Source organism: Ruditapes philippinarum, unplaced genomic scaffold (assembly GCF_026571515.1).
Source record: "Ruditapes philippinarum isolate M1 unplaced genomic scaffold, ASM2657151v2 ctg487_1_1_1_1, whole genome shotgun sequence".
Classification (NCBI taxonomy): domain Eukaryota; kingdom Metazoa; phylum Mollusca; class Bivalvia; order Venerida; family Veneridae; genus Ruditapes; species Ruditapes philippinarum.
In genome coordinates this window covers 121150-142581 of record NW_026866805.1, presented here as the reverse complement: position 1 = coordinate 142581, position 21432 = coordinate 121150, and the positions used below count along the sequence as shown (strand labels likewise).

Below are 21432 nucleotides of genomic sequence, written 5' to 3'. Positions count from 1 at the left end.
CCCCGGGGGTCATTGATTTTCAATATATACATACATGTATAGTAAAAAATCAAAAAATCTTATTGTCTGAAGGTACAAGGCTTAGAGCTTGAATATTTGTTAAATGATATCATCTATAGGTACTCTACCAAAGTTGTTCAAATTTTGCCTCTTGTGTCAAAATTAGCCCCGCCCCGGGGCCATAGGTTTTCCTTATATGTATATAGTAAAAACTTAAAAAATCATCTTCTCTAAATTTACAAAGGCTAGAGTTAAGATATTTTGCATGAAACATTATGTAGTGAACCTCTAGCAAGATTGTACACATTATAGCCCTGGGGTCAAAATTGGCCCCACCCCCAGGAGTCATTGATTTTCACTATGTACATATAGTAAAAAAATTAAAAAAAATTTTGTCTGAAGGTACAAGGCATAGAGCTTTGATGTTTGCTATATAATATCATCTATGGGTTCTCTACTAAAGTTGTTTTAATTATGCCCCTAGTGTTAAAATTGGCCCTGCCCAGGGGCAGTGATTCTCATTATGTTCACATAGTAAAAACAGAAAATAAAACAAATCTTTTCTGAATGGGAGAAAGCTACAGCTTAGATATTTGACTTGAAATGTTGTTTGGTGGACCTGTATCAAGATTGTTTTGAATTAAACCCTTGGGTCCAAAATTTTGCCTTGCCCAAGGGGACAGTGACCTACTTTCTTGTCCTTTGATGTACAGCAATGAAATTTTGACCATGTGCACAGTTTTAGTTGTAAAATTGAACTTTGATGTCAGGTGACCTAGATTTTGATGATGTGACCTACTTTCTTGTCCTTTTATGTACAGCTTTAAAATTTGAACCATGTGTACAGATTAAGATGTTAAGTGAACTTAATGTTTTCAGCTGACCTAGATTTTGACAAAGTGTCTTACTGTGTTGTCCTTTGATGTAGTCATGAAATTTAGGCTGTGTGAAATATGACCATCAAATTCACTAGACTCAAGTGCATTGATATATTCCTACTCTGATCTTTTATTGAGTTAACAACAGATTTAACCACTAATCTGATAATAAGAATTAGATAGGTCAGGGATCTATGCATTATGACAATCTTCAAAATTGTATAGAAACAAAAAAAAATCTGTTTCTACACTACTATTTAGTGTTGTATTAATGCGGTGGCATAGCATTTTTCTCAAATGCAATCTTGTTTTCTAGCTGTTTCAGTAAAAATATGAAAAAAATAGGTACCGTAACTTCTAGTTATTTTAGCTCTTTAAAGCATTATTGCGTTCATTGTAAAAAGCAACTTGATTCATAAAGGCATTATCCAGTGTTGTTCTTGTCTTCTTGAGGAAAGAAATTAATGCTGGTTGTTCCAAATCCTGTATTTTAAGCTTAACCTTAGCACAAAGTGTCTAAAAGTGAGCTTTTGTAATGGGTGTTTTGTCGATTATAATTCTTAATATAGTTAGACAACATTTCTCAAACTTAATTGATTAAAACCAATAAAAACTAGGTCTTACGCATCTAAAGTCACAATTAAGCCAAAATATTAGAAAGTTAGGAATCTAAAAAATTCAGATTGTTTTTTATTTTGGAACCTAGACGTTCACGGTAGCCCTATATAAAAGTAATATAGATCATATTCATGAGATACGTTTAACATTAATTTAGATTGGTTATCGTAAGATATTCTAAAAAAACACGTCTGTATCGCTATCTAACAAATGTTAAATAAATCTTCTTAATATTTTGTCAGTAGTTGCACGGCATGAGGAAATCTTTAAGAAAACCACATACTATATTCTCTTCTGAAACTACAAAATACAATTAAACGGAATCCTTATAGAACGTCAAACAATTGCAAAGTGATAATGTTGCAGACTTGGTTTAATTGACGGTACTTGGGAGTGCAAGCTAGCATCCACGCCCCTAGCACCGGCTTAAGCAGAGTTCAACATTTGAGCCGCGTCACGACAAAAACCAACATAATGGGTTTGCGACTAGTATGGATCCAGACCAGCCTGCGCATCCGCGAAGTCTGATCAGGATCCATGCTGTTCGCTTACAAACCCTATAACAAGTAGAGAAACTGATAGCGAACAGCATGGATCCCGATCAGACTGGTCGCAAACGCATTATGTTGGTTTTGTCGTGACGCGGTTCATTTAAACATTAGTAGTGACATTTTTAATGTAGAAAGAAACATCCTGAGATTTTGCAGCCGTTTACGAGTTCAACAGAATCAGTATAGTAATTTGTTATGCCATATTTATTTCAAACCACCAAACCTAAAACACTTTTTTTGAAGAACTTTAATTGTAATTCCAGTATAATAAGGATTTGATATGAAACTTTTGGACTTGAAATTGAAAAAAGGCAACCCTGAGTACAATAGTGATTTGGTAAGGATTGTTGAGCTCGGAAAATGAAAACGAGGCTACACGGAGGTCAAAGGTGATTTGGTGTGGAATGTTTGGACTGTCAAAATAAAAATGTGGCTAAGATTATAACTTTCCAAATAAGTTTGATCGAATAACGATGTATTCTAGGGGATTATCAGGTTCAAACAAAAGAAGTAAAGAAGTTCATTGGTAACGTTTTATTCAGCGTAAAAATATTAAATGACATTTTCATTCTTCATTAAGATATATAAAACATTCATTCATAGAAATACCAGAAATTGCATAACGTTTGTCAATGAAAATTACATAACCGAGTTAAACGTATGAAAACATAATACAGTTGGTGTATGCTCATGCAGGTGCAACATTAAAAAGATTCTCGTAAAGAGGATTCAATATGATAGATAATGAAGTTGGTACCGATGTATAAACTTAATTTACTTGTCGGACAATTCTATATCTTTGGACAATAAGGAAAGATCACTAACATTTTTTTTATTTAAAGCTGCAGATGAGCCAAAATATTTCAAGGAAAATGAAAATTGAGAAAAATATACTAATATTTCAAGACAGGTAAAAGCAATCAAGATCAATGTTATAGTTTACATGTTATTTGCGATTTAAGACTGATTTTGCAGTATTTTATCACCATATATCTACTGCGTTACTAACGCAGTAAGGGCTTTTTTGCACATTTTGATCTCTTTTTGGTTATTTGCATGGATTGTAAGTGCCAATTGCAATATGTAAATAACTTTATTTGTTCACCTCACAATATTTTACTGTCAAATACATTATCAAAATTTTCATGAAATTTAACATGAATCTGGAGGCGTGCTGCTTTAAATGTATATATGAATTATAAAGATTAGTTTGAAATTTATTATCTGCAATCGCAATACAAAGTAATTGCATAAACACATAAACACAGTATTAGCAAAGCAATAAATAATAAAAATACATAATCTTACTATAAAATATTGCAGTTAAAAGAATGATAATACTTACTCTTTTGTGACATGGCTGCGTCTCCTAATAATACACAGCAACCTTGATGAAACATATTTGTTTGACCAACAACTGTTTGTTATAAATTTTTCCATGTTGAGTAAAATAGGCATATATTGTGGCTCGTTAGTAAAGGGGCACCAAATGTAGTTCTTGAGTTTAGAACATGAAAGTAAATGATAGAAGTCACGAATTATTTTGCATAGGAGTTCTCGTTTAATGAATGTTAATATGTTTAGTTGGCTTAAATTTCTCTGAAACAATGTAAAAGCCATATAATTCCTTTATAATAGAAAAAAAAACATGCTTAATTGGGTAAAAAGGGGTAGATTTGAAATCAATTTTGAAAATAAATCGTTTTCAATCATATGAAAGCACACTAAAAATCATAAAAATTGAAGATAAATAAAAAATTGGTCCCTTTCAACCTAGGTATTCCTGTACATGAAATAAAAATAATAAAGCCGAGAGTCTGTAAATATACATTTAAGTTGAGATTAAAGGCACATTATGACTCTAAAACAAATAAATTTTTACTTCTTTAGAAAAAACAAACATGAATTTTAAAATGTTTTCATAATGGTTTAAGAAAATTTCAGAGTCTTGTTATCTGAAGAATGTAGAGATGAATGAGAAAATAAATAAGCATAAAAGTAGCAAAATGTAAAGAATGTAGTACTTTTATACAAAACACTTATTCCCTATAACTGTACTTATTGCAAAAAGAAAGCAACAGATGAAACAAATGGTTCAGGTAATTGACCAATGAGTATCTTTTTGCTTACTTTAAAACTTTAGAGATATAAAAATGAAAGTATTTCTGAAGCATAATGAGCATTGTAAATATCAAAATCAGCACACATATCAATACGACTCACAAATGAGCAATTGATGCAGGACAAATATCAAAAACATGCATGTAATATATTCTTGGACAAATATCAAAATAATACTTTATCGTGATTTAAGAAAATAAATGGTCTCTATTATGCATTTTTTTATATGAAATAAAGAACTGAAATACATTTATAACAGAATGACATAAAAAAAGATCGTTATCACAGGCGGTTTACATAAGTAATTATTTACATACAATCATCACAATATACATGTATATGTAGTTAACATATTATAATTATTTAACATGTCAATACATGCATGTATATTGTAAATAAAACGATACATATCAAATACAAAATTAAAAAAGTTTGTATAAAAAAAATCGCGATGTAAATTCGAAAATTTAAAGAAATAAAAAACAACAACATTTTATAAACAAGAAATAAAAACATCTTATAGACAAAATATTTAAATGAATATGGTTCTCTGTTACATATATTTGAAGATTTGTCACTTTTCTTTGATAAAAAATAATACGTTACAATGAAATTATAGTGTTTTATCAGAACACTTGACAATGTAATGAGGTTATTAAATGAATACGCTATATCTAAAACTAGTAAAATTGCATTCAACCCAAATGATAATTGATTCGAATCAAACAAGTACAGGATGATTTCAATAATGCACCTCATAGCGTTTTAACGCTGCTAAAATTAATCCTGATATAATGGACCTGCATACAGGAACATTTCTTTGCTTTTAAAGCAGTCTTCTCATTAAGTCATTCATTATATCAGCATGAACAACTTTACTTGTTTTGCTGACAGTCTTTGATTAAGGTCTTTGATTCGTATTAATTTCACACGCTCAGGATTTCCAGCATTGAACACCCGATAGATATGAAAGTCACCCTTCATCTGATTAGCAAATTTTACTTGTTGCACTGATATTTCAAATACTTCTTTATCCTCACTTGCAGTACTCTTAACTTCAATGTAATGTCTAAACTCGCCATTATCACCTGCTACCTTTATCTCAAAATCAAACGGATATCCTTGCTCATCTGAACTATTCTTCCATGAGAAATCTACAATTCTACCGAGATCTTTCTGTATCTGCAGGTAATTGGCAACACATGCCTCACCCCATCGCCCAATCGCGGCGTCATTTTCTGTTACCCTCATGCTCTCCATGACACAAATTTCTTTTCCAGAACCCAGATTATCATATGTATAGTCCGTTGCCATATTGTTCCAAGTAGGATCACCTGGAAAACAAACATTTGGTTTTAGCCAAATTTTTATTATTAAAGTTGCATAAATAAAAAAACATATAAGATATCAAACAATTTTATTATCAACGATTAAGTTTAGGTTGACATATATTTTGCATACCTAATACCAAAGGCCATTTTCTTTCAAACTTTTCATGGCGACTTTTCAGTCTTGGACCCTCGTGGAATTCGCTTGAACCTGTAACATTTAGAGATAATATAACCGTGTTAAAGGAGATTTTAGATGATTTTACTAAAATTGATATACAATATGATTTTCTGTCAACGACAATCAGTCTAAACAATATGAATACAAAACAATACACGTATTTTGATTTAATACAAAAAACTGATCCCAGTTGTTAAGGACCAAATTGAGAGAACAATAACAATGGCATCGTTAAAAACTCAATTGAATTTGTTATGCAACAGAACATCTGTATTCACGTTAAATATAGAAACGTTAAATGAAAAAAGTTGTGTAACAATCACTAAATTTTGATAACAATCCAATAAAAAATTTATTTCTACACAACTATATTTTACCTTGACTTTTAAATTGCTGGTCATCACTTTGGGCAAACGTACGGCCATCGTTAACTTCAGTGTGTTCTTTTTGATCTTTTGTCTGCTTTTGCCCTTTGTCTTCAATAGGTCTATTTTGTTCATCTATTAAAACAGAATGTAGATAGCTACATATGACGATATATGATAGGAATAATCACATAAGACCAAGGTTGTTTCTTAAATCTTGCAGTAAAATATAACAAATTTGTTAATTTCCATATATGTACACTAAAACAACCCGTGTATTATATGTTATTCGGACTGTCTTATGTAAAAAATAATAATTGCGATTTTTTTCACTTAAAATATAAAGACAATGCACTCACTTATCTGACGTTGCTCTGCTTCAATAGACGAGTTTGTTCTTGTAGTTCCTTCAGAAGGTTGAACAATATCACTGTATGTTTTTATTCCAGTGTTTGCATGCCGTCCTTGTAAATTATCTTGACCACTCCCTTCTTTGTACTCACCGCTAACAGCACCCACCCCTGTTTTGCCACTTTGAAGAAACATATTCATACTTGGATCTAAAAACCCAAATTGTGTAGGAAACGCCTCCTCTTTCTCGCCTCCGCGAAGATGCTCAGGTAAATTTTCGACGTCCAACACCAGATCATTGTTATTTTCATTTTCTCCTAGTCCTTGTGTCTGTACGTTGTTAGGATCATTATCGCTACCAACAAACCTGATATTTGATGGAAGTTCTTTAACTGACTTCATGTAGTCAGTTCCTTGAGGAGGCGGCCAAATATTCGATGCTGGTCTATCAGTTGACGCTGAAGAAACAATATTTTATTATCAATAATAGATTTAAATATTTTTTTACACAGAAAGTATTCTGTACATTTAATCTCAAATATTTCTTCTCGAAACTTCAAATACAACAGTTTGGTTGAATAATATAGTAGTTTGTTTGACTCGCTATTGGTCAGCTAGTATTAGTCAAACCTAGCTAAACCCCGCCTAAATTCACCTGCCATAACCTCTCTTTAATTATAATCTATTAGAAACAGAGAGCTGCATTGCTAAATCAAATCTCTATACCCATTCTGCCAAGCAACTATATAGCATTACAACGAACATTTTTTTAGCTAAACAGGTAATTTACGAATTTTTATTGGCAAGAAAACCAGAATTCACCTGTAGTAGGTGCAGTTCTGTTTGGATTAGCAACTGGAGGCCAAGCCCTTAGTTCAAACGCTTTTTCTTCGTTACCCACTTCTGCTGAAACAACGTTTTCCCCAGCTCCCTCTGACTCATTTTCATCTGGAATATAAAATTACATCATGGGCAATTAGATATAGATATACTTGGTCCAAACAGAAACCTTTTAAAACAACTGCACTTTAATACAAATACTTTCAAACAAGTTCAATTTTACTTCAATTTTACAAAATTAGTATATGTTGATTTATATGAGAATAAAATAAATTTAACATTGCTTTTAACTTAAAATGTAAAATAAATAAAACAACAACAACAAAAATGAATAATAAAATGTTACCAATGTCCTTTTCTTTTGATTGCTCTTCTGTTTCAGGTATAACAGGTGCTTCTACTTCCCATTTATCATCATCGTTTATATCAATAGTGTCTGCTTCATATCTTCGTAAAAGACTATCCATTGGTTCTTCTGATATGCTATTTATAACATCGGAAAGTTCGTTCAAGAAATACCTGTAATGTACGTATAAGACAATAAATGATCTGATTGTCCAAAGATTTTTATGGTATATTTTGAGTATTTATCTGTTTACAATTTATCATACCGTTGAATAAAATGTATAACGTTGAATTAGAAAACCAACCTAAGTATATTATTGCACTCAGAGTTTCCTCTACTAAAATATCTTGCTATTTCCTTTGCAATCTCCTTGAAGTCTGACAAATGCTCGCGATGAAAGTAGAATTCTGGAGGATGAATCAAACACTTCTCTTGTTGAATAACAAATGTGTCTTTGGTCAAATTCGACAGCCAATAGCTCACCTCCAGAGTCCGAGTCTGTAAAATTTAAATACCTCATATTGAGATAAATGTTCTGATTTAAGTTACGATATAAATTAGCGTTTGAAACAAAGCGTCGTTATAAATAATGAATTTTAGATCATAAAACTAACAGTTAACTTTCCTAGCAATTTATATTTATGTGGAGACCAACCTGATAGAATTTTGCATCTTTGAAAGTCTTCTTTATGCTTGTTTCTTCCAAATCCTTGTATACATCAGGATATTTTGCAAGCAGGTATTGCTGTAAAACCGGAACGATTTGACTAAAATATTTCTGCATTTCTGGACAAGGTAATATCATTTCGGGTGTAGGTGTCAAATCCACGCATTCGCTAAGTTTTTTGACACCACAAACTTCAATCACTATGTCAATCATATCAGACTGTATAGCACTTCCAGAAGCTTTAAAGGGAGAAAATAAATAAACAAAATGTTTAATAGCCATGTAATATATTGAACAGAATTTAACATGAAATAGATGGAAATTAATATCATTGCAGTAATATGAACAAACTCAAACATAGTATCATCAAAACCTCTTGATGTTTTTCATTTTGCAAAGGTTTCCGAAAATACTTATCAGCACCTGTTTTTCTTTGGCCAATTTTCCTTGTCGTTTGCTTTGTCTTGTTCAGTTTATCTTCCATATCAAGAAAGTAAACTCCTGGTTTGTCAATAAACATTTTTTCCAACTCTTTATTGTCGCAAACCATTGGATTGTCTTCCAGATTTACCCAAATTTGCTTATTTGTTGGTAAAACCTGTAATTAAAAGGTACAAGCGCAGATTAATAGCTTTTTTCCACAATCAAATTTGTGTACTGTTGTGTATAGTTTCATGATTATCATTACAGATGGACATAATTATATTTCTATACATATTTTACACTAGTATAGAATTGAAACAGGTTTATTAGCAGAAAACAGTTCGCAAAAATACCAGAAAAGGTAAATGCAAGTATTATATACTTTGGTACAAATTGACTTTGAATGTCAAAATGGTTTCCAATTAATAACTCAACAACTCCTTAAGTACTAGTTCTATGATTGTAATTTCATACTTTGATAAATGTTACGCTGTACGACATTATATATCTGCTTACCTTTAGTTTTCTTAGTTTACTCTTTAAAAAGGTTTCTAGAGCCTCGTGTGCATTAATTGCAGCTTGCTGACCACCAGGTTCACTGATTTGAGGAGCGTCTAACATCTCTCCTATTATTGAGAATATATACAGTACATCGTGCAAGACATCTGTTTCTTTTGGTGAACTTGTTTCACATAAGAGACTCAATAATTGAATGTATTCACCAAGATTTGGTTGAGTATCTAACTTAGCTTCATGTGTTAAGATATCCATGATATCTCTATTGTCGTTGTAAAACTCTCCAATTGTTCTTTTATTGTGAACATCGTAGTGATATTCTTGAAGGAGATGCCGGTGTTTAGAAAACAACCCTGTCTTATCAAAAAGCCATATTTCACGTCGATTTAACATTTTACCAGCGATGACAACATCCTTGCCAGGAACGGCACTCGAATCAGGTACGAATAAAACTGGTTTCTCTTGAAATAAAAGATGAACCTCTTGCCGGGGTAGCCCTGAATATAAATACTGATACACATTCTTCATATGCTCAAGGGTAGTACAAAACTGAACTGGTGTGTCATCCATATTTCTTTCACTCCAATTTAACAAATGATCTTTAACAGTATAAACATCAACTGTATTTTTGATGCCAAGAAATTGGAAAAATGTTCCGTGAGATGTGTGAGCATTCAGGTATATAACTTTGTCAAACAACAGACTCTGAACTATATCAGTTTTGATATACAAACCAGACGATTTTCGCAATACAATTTGCTTATCACGTTTAATATAGCCCATTTCATCTGTCGATGTCTTAATTTCCAAAGCTGGTAACCATTCAGAATTGCGCAGTAGAATGCAAAAAGACGAATCCGTTTCCATCAACTTGTTACCATCTTTATCTAAAACCTGAGCTTTAGAAAATTTCAAGATTTGGTTATCCCAATGATGGTCTATATACGTAAATAAAGTTCGCATCTGGTCGGCATATATAGGATCGGCCACGTGAGCGTTGTTTGTAATCAGTCCTTCTACCTCTGCGCTGACAAAATCTTGCACAATAAACTCTTGAACTTCTTTAGGCCATGCGTCGCAGTGATGTTTCCATTTCGACTGTTTCTGTATCAAATTACATGATAATTACTTTAAAATATACGTAGTTTTTAATTGATCACATTCTCCGTATCTAATTAACCAGACGAAATTTCTTTATTGATATTTGAAGACGTACTTCTGAAATTCAATCCCATTTATATTGCAAGCAATAGTATATTATTTATTTAGGCTAGTTTCATATAAACAGCTGGCCTCGAGAAAAATTACTTGAAAAAATATACAGTTGAAAAGAGGCTAAATAAAATTAAGTTAGTATTCTTGTGTTCTTAAGTATATATAGGACATTGTCATATGCTGGTTAGATATAAAAATATAATAAAAAAATGTATTTTGTATGCCACTATTAAAAAAACATTTGTATGATAAACATATTTTGTAGCTTAGTTACATTTGAATTTTATCATTACATTTGGACCTTTGCCAAATATAACGGTTGCGTACATTTAGAAGATTTGTAATTGTATTCATTTAAAAGAAAACAACGAATTTTTTTAAACAAAGGAGTTACAAACCAATTCTTCTCTTTTAATCTGAATACGTTCCTCTTTGAACGCAAGGAAATCCACTACACCAAGTTTCCTGAAGAAACCTGCCCAGCTAAGAATAACCTGTTGTGAACAGGATGGTGGCAGGTAGCAAGAATCAACAGTTGCCCAATCATAACCTAGAATATTAGATTAATACACTTGTTTATACTTATCTCTCAAAATCTGAATCAAGGACTAGCACATTTTTAATACGGAACTATCCGTGTCTTACGATTGTTTTTGAAGCTAATCACCATGTAAAAACTTTTTTCCAATTAAAGCTTCACAATACAGTTCACAGTGGATTAGTCAACCTGTAACTATGGAGGGTGATTTATGCCAAAATTACATCTTGCTTTCTTACGTTACATCGTGCTTTCTAACTTGTACATCGTGCTTTCTAACTTGTACATTATGCATTCTGACATATACATCTTGCATTCTGACTTTTACATGTTGCTTTCTTACATGCACATTATGCTTTCTGCTGTGTGCGACTTGCTTAATTTTATGTTGATGTCGTTATTTAACGATTAATTATTATTCATTTGTTGATCTGGTATATTAATTCAATAAATTAACCTGCAACTGTTTGTATTTGGGTCTATTTACTCAGCTTGAATGACGAATGTTATAACACCCAAATTATGCTAACAGGTGGCGCTACAGTTATATTCTCGGTAAAGTCCGTATTGCGGTTCGGATTCAGTTTACCAAGTTACGTCCCTTTGTTTTAAAATTTCCATTTGCACTCATGGAGAAAATATACAAAACGATTTAACCAATTTTTATATTTATTAATGAAACTCTGTAGGTCAAATTATATTTCCAGCTGACAATGACAAGTTGCACATTTCCAAATCAATGGTTTTAGAATTTTTTTCATCAACAAAATAATTTTAAAATACAACAGTTGTTCAACATTGTTCAAAGTGCTTGGGCCATAAAAAAACTTCTTATTAAAATATTTCATACTCTTGAAAAGTTCTTAAATTTTGACATGGCTTATTTCCAATACCTGTGGCCATCCACAACATTTTTAATGTGTTTTTATTAATTAGGACATTTTCTTGCCTATTTTCAAACTAATTTTGTACACACGTTAGATTTTTCAAATTCAACTTGTCCAAAACATGTCTTTTTCACTAAGTTGAAATTATTCACTAAGATGCTTTATGAATACGGCCCAGGTTCTTGTTCACAGTGTCAGCTTAAAACTGAAGAAACTGCTGCCAAAATCAGCTGATTCTGAGAAAAAAAATAAAATAAAATGTCAAAACTGTCTAGTCTGTCAGACTAGACAGTTTTGCCTTTTTTTTCTTTTGCAGCGGCACGGGCTACCTCTCTTCATTTGAATTTTTATATCACAGGTACCCTCTCATTTTTTCACTAAGATGCTTTATGAATACGGCCCAGGTTCTTGTTCACAGTGTCAGCTTAAAACTGAAGAAACTGCTGCCAAAATCAGCTGATTCTGAGAAAAAAAATAAAATAAAATGTCAAAACTGTCTAGTCTGACAGACTAGACAGTTTTGCCTTTTTTTCTTTTGCAGCGGCACGGGCGACCTCTCTTCATTTGAATTTTTATTATCACAGGTACCCTTTAATTTTTAACACATAAACTGCTGCCAAAATCAGCTGATTCTGAGAAAAAAAAGAAAAAAAAAGGCAAAACTGCAAAACTGTCTAGTCTGTCAATCTGTGAGAGTTCAGCTTTAGGACGAATGATTTCATAATATTAATTGATGAGTACATAAAAACAAAATGTACAAAAATGTCCAAAGAAATGGTTATAAAATCAAATGAATTGTTTGTCATATAAGATATTGATAAAAAAAAATTTCTACATTCTCAGTGGTGTTTGTATTAAGGTATAAAACTTTTTTGTTTTAAATGAGTAAGATCTGCTATACATTTCCAATATCATGAACGCTATAATTAAAGAAAACTACTAAAAAGGAATCTTCAGCCAAACATGCAATATTCATTTTATAACCATTTCTTGGGACCATTTTTGTACATTTTATTTTTATGTACTCATCAATTAATATTATGAAATCATTCGTCCCTAAAGCTACACCACGGTGCATATCTATATCGGTACCCTCTTTGCGAAATCTGCTCAAACGGTACCCTCTTTACACATGCACAGGTCATTCTCTGCTAAAAAAAAACCAGCGATGGATAACAATCCAGTAAAATTTCAATGTAATAAGGAAAGGGGTTTGACACGTACAAAAGATATATACCACGGAACACTAAAATGTTTTATTTTATGTGCTGATTTGTCATGTGCCCGTTTTTCATGTACTGCAACTTCACAATAAGCTACAAAAAATCGACATGTCTTGCCTCGCCCATCAACTCGCTGCAATGAACCGTGGGCTTTGATTATATATGCATTATACATATTTAATATGTTCATTTACATATCATCTTCGGACAAATGCCAGTATATTGTCAAAAATAAATGTAAAATTCATAAAAACACCCTACTTCGGTTTTGCAGGGTACCCTCATGGCACAACATATGATTTTATTTGCGTTAATCGTTACATAGGTATGTAATATTTCTTACTTTTATGTAAATATTACATACTTAACGATTAACGCAAATAAAAGCATATGTCGTGCCTTGTGGGTACGTATGTGTTAAAAAATGAGAGGGTACCCGTGATATAAAAATTCAAATGAAGAGAGGTAGCCCGTGCCGCTGCAAAAGAAAAAAAAGGCAAAACTGTCTAGTCTGACAGACTATAGACAGTTTTGACATTTTATTTTATTTTTTTTCTCAGAATCAGCTGATTTTGGCAGCAGTTTCTTCAGTTTTAAGCTGACACTGTGAACAAGAACCTGGGCCGTATTCATAAAGCATCTTAGTGAATAATTTCAACTTAGTGAAAAAAGACATTTTTTGGACAAGTTGAATTAAAAAAATCTAACGTGTGTACAAAATTTGTTTGAAAATAGGCAAGAAAATGTCCTAATTAATAAAAACACATTAAAAATGTTGTGGATGGTCACAGGTATTGGAAATAAGCCATGTCTAAATTTAAGAACTTTTCAAGAGTATGAAATATTTTAATAAGAAGTTTTTTATGGCCAAAGCACTTTGAACAATGTTGAACAACTGTACTATTTTATAATTATTTTGTTGATGAAAAAAAAAATAATTCTAAAACCATTGATTTGGAAATGTGCAACTTGTCATTGTCAGCTGGAAATATAATTTGACCTACAGAGTTTCATTAATAAATATAAAAATTGGTTAAATCATTTTGTATATTTTCTCCATGAGTGCAAATGGAAATTTTAAAACAAAGGGACGTAACTTGGTAAACTGAATCCGAACCGCAATACGGACTTTACCGAGAATATAACTGTAGCGCCACCTGTTAGCATAATTTGGGTATCACATATTATTACACCAGATCTCGCGTTGTATTATGCTTGCTGCATTCGGCTTTCGGCTATGCGCATTCTACCTTATGACATTCGTCATTCAAGCTGAGTAAATAGACCCAATTACAAACAGTTGCAGGTTAATTTATTGAATTAATATACCAGATCAACAAATGAATAATAATTGATCGTTATATAACGACATCAACATAAAATTAAGCAAGTCGCACACAGCAAAAGCATAATGTGCATGTAAGAAAGCAACATGTAAAAGTCAGAATGCAAGATGTATATGTCAGAATGCATAATGTACAAGTTAGAAAGCACGATGTACAAGTTAGAAAGCACGATGTAACGTAAGAAAGCAAGATGTAATTTTGGCATAAATCACCCTCCATATGTAACACACTTACTTTTAAAGTTGTAACTTTTACTAAAAATAATTTGTTTGCACCCCAACCACCAAATTAGCTGAAAAAAAAACACTAAAAAATACTGTTATTTCCAAAGTAAATGTGTTCCAGTTACAAAATGAATGTCAATATGGTGATTCATACATAAAACAGCGGACATTAAAATATGAAAAGACACACTGTTTTGGCAACTAAAAATCATTATCCTCAATTACTTTCAAGATTTAACAAATACAAATTTCAAACTGAGGTCCTTATAGGTTCGTATAGGTTCGCATTACCTCTATCTACTTACAAATTATGTTTAAGAAATATTTTTAATAATATGTTGAATAAAATTTTTATATTCAACAACGAAATACAACTGATAATCATTTACGATGAAAATTATATTCTGTTAAACTTTTGTCATATATTTTTATCTTCGTCATGTTTTGTTTCCAAATTAATTTTAATGTACATTTCTATACTTTTAACAAAGTGATAGCAATTAAAATATGAAACATTTCAAAGTCTAAGTATTATTTTTTTTACTTTAAATATGTTTGATATTCTGTCCCAGAACAATATTTGATAATGAAAATAACTGTGATATTTACTACTAAAGACGCTCTTAAGATTTATTTGGTTTCCGTATTGTGGGGGAAAGTGTACAGGTTCTTTGCTCGGAATTTTGAAACCATTACTTGTCAGCACCACAGCTACTTCTTTGATATCATCTATGTTACAAACAGACGCTTGTTTCTCCATTTGCTCTTTTATGTAGACCAGGTACGATATCAGCACTCCCGGTTCTTTTGTCTTAAAAATGTAATGAATGCATGAATGACATTGTGCTATAGAAAAACTTGAATTATGTCTTAGAAGACAGTGTAACTAAGATGAAATCTATATGAAAGGTGATAGAAATACAACGATATACATAGTGAAGAAAAATGACGTATACAATGGCTATTAATTATTTAGTAAAAATTTAAATGTTTTTACTAGATAAGTACTGCATATTGTTATCTTACTTTCCATAGGTCGGTCTTCAGAATTGGTAATATATGATGATTGATAACATCAAAGGGAGACAACTGTTTTATTCCTATTCGCAACAAGAGTTTATGAACCTGACTGTTAACCTCATCATCGCCTGTTTTCAACAACATCGGATGAATGCTCTTGATGTCTTTTTGCAAGTAAACAAGCGGATCTGAAAAAAGTAAGTAAGATGTTTTGAAGAGCAAAATACCATTACTAATAAGCATCATTAACTAATTAGGCAATAACACCTGATTCATCTGATCATTACTGATATGTTTCCCTTCCTATAAAATAAATAAGCAGGGAATTATTGAAAAAATGTAATCCAAGCATGTCTATCAGACATTCGCCTTTCTAATGTACAAGTATACTTAAATTTTGAAGACTGGTTTCCGTGTATTATCAGATATACTTATAAATATTCTATAAATATTCTGTGCTCAATATTTCATAAGAAAAAGATTTACATGTATATAAAATAAGACAAATAACCATGATGAATGGCTGACTGAAACATATGCTTCATTCAGCATTGTTTTTGTTTTATGCTGAGTTAGCACAAAACGAACCTTTTCCACTCTGTGTCTTGCTGTTTGAGACTGTCAATGGATAAAACACCGTTTTATCTTGCAGTGAAATTAGTTCTCCATCAGAGAGTGGTAACATTCGCTGTGACTTCAACAATGTCAATATCTTGTCGTCTTGTTGAAACTCGTCTAAGCTACGGTACAAACATGCCATCCACTTTGATATCAGCACCACGTCCTCATTCTTACCTATTGAACAATTCATAATATTATTTAAACATTTCCAAAAAATATAAATATTTAAATATCTTACTTTATGTAGTTCTTATCATTATAAATCTCTGATACATGTGAAATAAGTTCAATTTTTCATTTTCTTTAATGACATGTCCTTAACTTAAACGTGTTTGAAATTACTTGGCGCTATTTCAACTAACATGTTTGCTTAATCTTTTTAATCTTTATCTTTTAAACAATATAATGTATCACATATTTGAACATACTGCAGTGTGTGTCCATTTGAAAAATGATAGCCTTTCCCAGTTGGAACAAATGATCAGATGTAAGTGTCTCGATGCCAAGACAAGAGGTCAATGCAGGATTCAACTTTGATGCAACATCGTCATGTAAATAAAACAAGTCAAGGTGTTCCTCTAGTAAAGAAGCTGTGACAACACTCCGAACAAGCGGATCCCGCACCCTTACTGTCTGCGATGGCATCTTCCAACTAATCAGTCCTGATTATATACACAAAGATTATGTAACATAATAACACAGTTACGTAAATACGATTATTCATATTTTAAAAGTTTGAAAAATGGAAATAAAGAAATCAGCGTTTTTTACTTACCATAGAAACATGCACATGCATATAGAAACATTTAATTGAAAGAACTACAATGGAAACTGTCAGTTAATTGGTTTTATTTGTATCACCAAATTCTATATTTTATAGGTTTCATTTTGGTATTCAAACGAATCAACAGACTTATGTTCATTCAAGACATTCTTTTGAAGTTAATTTGTAGCACGGAAATGTGGTGAACATAATGTATATACGTTATTAACTTTATCATTTATTATTTTTTTTACTGGGTTTTACGTCACATCGACACAGTATAGGTCATATTGCGACGTTCCAGCTTTACTGGTGGAGGAAGACCTCAGGTGCCCTTCCGTGCATTACTAGTATTTAGGCACGAACAGACACATGAGTAGAACCACCGACGTTCCGTAAGCTAGATGGATAGCTTCCTCACATGAAAGAATCCAAAGTCCCTGTAGGGATTCGAACCCACATCGGTGAGGGGCAAGTGGTTTGAAGTCAACGACCTTAAACACTCGGCCACGGACGCCCCAATTATTATTTATAATACGTTATTTGTGCACACGTGTACCTTCGTTGTTCGGCTGGGTAGGAATACAATGATTTGCCTTCAGTTTCTTTAAGATATCTGCAGCAACCGGTTTAAAGAACTCAAGAACCTCATCTTCCATTGGAACAAACTGTAGAAAACCACAGACCGCGTCCATTGTAGTGAATTCAGGAAATTCCTGTAAGTTAAATGCGTGTTCCAAATAAAAACATTGAGAAATAAATACTTCAAGCATTACTTATCCATAATGCAGTAACTACACATGAATAAAAAAGCTTATTTAAAAATCAAGAGGAACATACATATGTCAGTTTAATTAGATCTAACTGGTCATATAATACATTTTAAATTATCAAATACTTAGAATAAAATTAGCATTTAAATAGGATTGGACGTTGGTCAGTCAGCCAACATTTTATTTTCTTGTCAAAAAGGCATTTTATATCATTATGTCTGTATATAGAACAATAAATAATGTTTTAGAAAATAAACATTAAATTTCTTGTTGAACGCACCTTAAAATTATCCAAACACTCTATAAAGACATTGTGTATTTCATTCCTCAACCATTGGTTCCAAGAACTATCTCTGTCTACATCTTCACGACTAGAGGGCACATCAAAATCACCTAGCGGACAGATATACAATGATGTTTGTTGTATGTTGAATGAATGAACTATCAAATAAATTACCGTATGCATAAAGAAGCGGCGGCATAACGTAGCCAAGTGCATATGTTTTGAAATAATTAAAATGTATTTATTTATAAACAATAAATTAGAATATTCAAAACACTAGAATGTCATCACTTCCTAATGATAATTGACTGGAAAATGTGTTTTATAAAAAATGGTCACTTTATAATTATTTTTTTTTTAAGATTAACGACATTTCAGTAATTAAGTCTCCAAACAAAAAATACTAAAATATTTTCTAATTGACATTCTAAATACCATAATTATTGTCAGGCTAAATAATTTCAACAAAATAAAAAAAAAAACTATAATTGGTTACCTTGAATAATGAATCGGAATCCATAACTCCTTAGAGGCAAGAAAGCAAATATCGGTTGCTTAGGAGGCATCCTCTGAAAACCATTTATTACATAGTAATAGTAGTAATAGTAAAATAATATAAATTCAAATGGATACAGAATCCCTAACACAGCTCAGAAAGGGATTTCTTAGATTTTTCTTTGTTGTTAATGAATTTTAAAAATTGTCACGAAGAAGTAACCACCAGTCTTACAAGCCATAAAAAGTTACTTTACTTTTATCAAGTAAGTTACACACAAACTTGGTCGCAATGTTGCATACACGTTGATCTTAACTAGAAGAGTTAATTTTAGATAGTATTGTGTCGCTTGTATGCAATATTGAATATCTTTAAGACATATTAACGAATAATTCGCTCCTAGTAGGTATCTCGCCAATCAATGTTTTTAACATCACTCTAGCTGTGCAGACAAAAGGAGAAGTAAGCTAAGTATTTTCCATTTGGTAGAGCTTTAGTACTTTAAGAAAAGTTTTCTTTTTAAGTTTGAAGTATGTTAAATGTTATAACTGTTACACAAATGAAGAATATATGATGCGTCATCTTCTAACTACAATAAATATAATCATGATTTACTTAGATTTGTTCATACTATGCCAATCTAGAGAAATGATAGACATTTTCAGGGCATATCTACTACTAGAGTTTGCGTATTTGGTTTGACAAAAATACATGGGGGGAATAAAGGAATTAAATTATTTAAACTGAAACAGTCAGATTCACCTGCACAATAGTCTTCTTGCCATGCTTGCTAATTGGGAAAGCTAATGCTATTTCAGTTGATTCTACATCAGCACCTGACTTTGCCTGTATCGAAATTTTACTTGCATCCAGCATTTTCTTTATAACTAACCACCTTTCAACACCATGTGAATGCTGGATTTCGACAACATTATTTCCAATGTCGCGCCTTCTCATAGTTTGTACACTGTTTTCAACCTGAAAATGAAATAAGGCTGTTGTTGATGTTTAACACATTGGTTACATTGCACGCATCAACTGATTTTGTAGAAAAAAAGTACGTTGCTTTCAGTTCTTATTTTGTTTAACACAACGACGTATTTTAATTAAGACCATTTTAAATCCGGTACTGGAAATATCTTTGTTGCAATCTTTGCTGATTTTTGTTTTTTGTTTACGTACGAATCTATATTTATAGGTATAAGGAAGCTTTGTGTAAACAAATAAACGATTGGAACAATGCTTTACATGATTTCTTATGAATACGCTTTTCACTCATACCTTGTTTTCTACAGTAATATGTCTAAGTCTGTGTAGAAACAATAGCAAAGAAGGGTGTATATCATGAAATCTTGCAGCCAGGGTTCGAGTTTGCAGTTGCATGTCAGGTTTCAATCTCAATATTATTTCGGTCATCCATCTTAAACAAGAAACAAAAACGAAAATAAATCCTCTTCTAGTGTAAAGCAGCTCTATCTTTTTAATTAAGAAGTTTGAAATCCTTCAGGTTTCAAATATTTGACAAGCTTAAGTGATTAAACAAAAATAATTATCGAAATCATTAAATGTAAAGATTAAAAAGAGCAAGCTAAAAGTGCAAAAACCAGAACATTTGTGTCTCACAGAACTTCCGTGGAAATGTTTAGAAATGCTTAAAATTTTATACTTATTTGTACCGTACAGATTTGGCATTCTCATACGAACGTGCAAAATTGATCAGGCAGCTTCCAAAATGATTGATGTTTTATGGTACACAGACATTTCCCATTTTCATTTAATGCATTTCGAAGACATAACTTGAATATATTCAACCACTTTTACATTATATCTTCAACCACTACTAGTACACACAATATATATAAAGTAATGTATAATAATATTGCAAACTCCTCGCAGCGGTTACTTCCCCTGATCTGTACAGTAACCACTGCCACCACAAGTAAATTCGGTCGAATATAGCCGGATATATTTTTTTCACTTTTAATTTTAAAATAGAATACTTTATTTCATTTTAGTTTTCTTTCGTTAAATAGTTATGCTTAATGTACAAGAAAGTAAAAAAATATACGTATAAAAATTATTTTGTAAACATAACGAAAGATATTTTCACTGTGACACCGTATGCATAGTAAACAATGGCAGAATATAAACAGTTATTGAAAGATTGCACAAAAATATTTGATCCGGCACTTGTTTTAAAGTGATAACAAATTGTGTGTCTTGAACATATTTTGTCTGGTAAGGATGTAATTATAAATCTGCCAGTTTGATATGGGATCCTTGGCGTTCTGAAACTAGCCGCCATGTTTTTGTCACATGATACAACTATCATCACGTGATTTCAGTGGTGGCAGTGGTTAAAGTAGCAAAGCGTGACGTAACCGCTGTGAGGAGTTTGATAATATTGATGTATGTTTTATATTTATAAACGACTAACTCATTTTGCTCCAATCTCTCTTTATCCGGAACCCAATGTGGCAGTATATATCCCATAGGCCCACTGTTGACATCAAACTTTATGTGAAAACCATTCGAATGTACCTCTGGCGCATCAGTTATTCTAAAAACTGACTTGAAACCAATACCTTTTTGTCCTGTAAAATAGATTTCACGAGTAAAATTTATATTTTCAGTGATTAACAATTGTCAAATTATTCAATCTTTTTTTTTTAAACTAAAATTGCTTTAATTGGTCTGGTGCCAATTCATAATTTGTATAAATAGGAATAACTCTTAGGTAAGAGGCTTACTAGGACTTTATAACTTCTATGTAGGACTTTATTACTCCTACGCACGAAATTTAAAAAAAAATTCTAATGAGGATTTTGTAAATAGGAGAAAGACAAAACCTAATATTC

At 31.8% G+C, this 21432-nt stretch overlaps 1 protein-coding gene across 1 annotated transcript in view; it reads right to left on the bottom strand.

Moving 5' to 3' along the window:
• Nucleotides 1-2568: 2568 nt before the first annotated feature.
• The window catches only part of LOC132733774 (uncharacterized), a 30872-nt gene continuing 12008 nt past the window's right edge, over nucleotides 2569-21432 (bottom strand). The window contains exons 16-36 of the mRNA XM_060720456.1: nucleotides 21012-21168; nucleotides 19856-19994; nucleotides 19337-19552; nucleotides 18575-18647; nucleotides 18076-18188; nucleotides 17582-17738; nucleotides 16688-16921; nucleotides 16227-16433; nucleotides 15645-15826; nucleotides 15228-15429; nucleotides 10799-10950; nucleotides 9186-10289; nucleotides 8670-8844; nucleotides 8235-8485; nucleotides 7884-8077; nucleotides 7580-7752; nucleotides 7216-7341; nucleotides 6402-6851; nucleotides 6055-6177; nucleotides 5630-5707; nucleotides 2569-5502 (exon numbers count right to left, since the gene is read on the bottom strand). Coding sequence (XP_060576439.1) covers nucleotides 5024-5502; nucleotides 5630-5707; nucleotides 6055-6177; nucleotides 6402-6851; nucleotides 7216-7341; nucleotides 7580-7752; nucleotides 7884-8077; nucleotides 8235-8485; nucleotides 8670-8844; nucleotides 9186-10289; nucleotides 10799-10950; nucleotides 15228-15429; nucleotides 15645-15826; nucleotides 16227-16433; nucleotides 16688-16921; nucleotides 17582-17738; nucleotides 18076-18188; nucleotides 18575-18647; nucleotides 19337-19552; nucleotides 19856-19994; nucleotides 21012-21168 — 4985 coding nt within the window. The 3' untranslated portion in view covers nucleotides 2569-5023. The remainder of the gene's footprint in view (nucleotides 5503-5629; nucleotides 5708-6054; nucleotides 6178-6401; nucleotides 6852-7215; nucleotides 7342-7579; nucleotides 7753-7883; nucleotides 8078-8234; nucleotides 8486-8669; nucleotides 8845-9185; nucleotides 10290-10798; nucleotides 10951-15227; nucleotides 15430-15644; nucleotides 15827-16226; nucleotides 16434-16687; nucleotides 16922-17581; nucleotides 17739-18075; nucleotides 18189-18574; nucleotides 18648-19336; nucleotides 19553-19855; nucleotides 19995-21011; nucleotides 21169-21432) is intronic.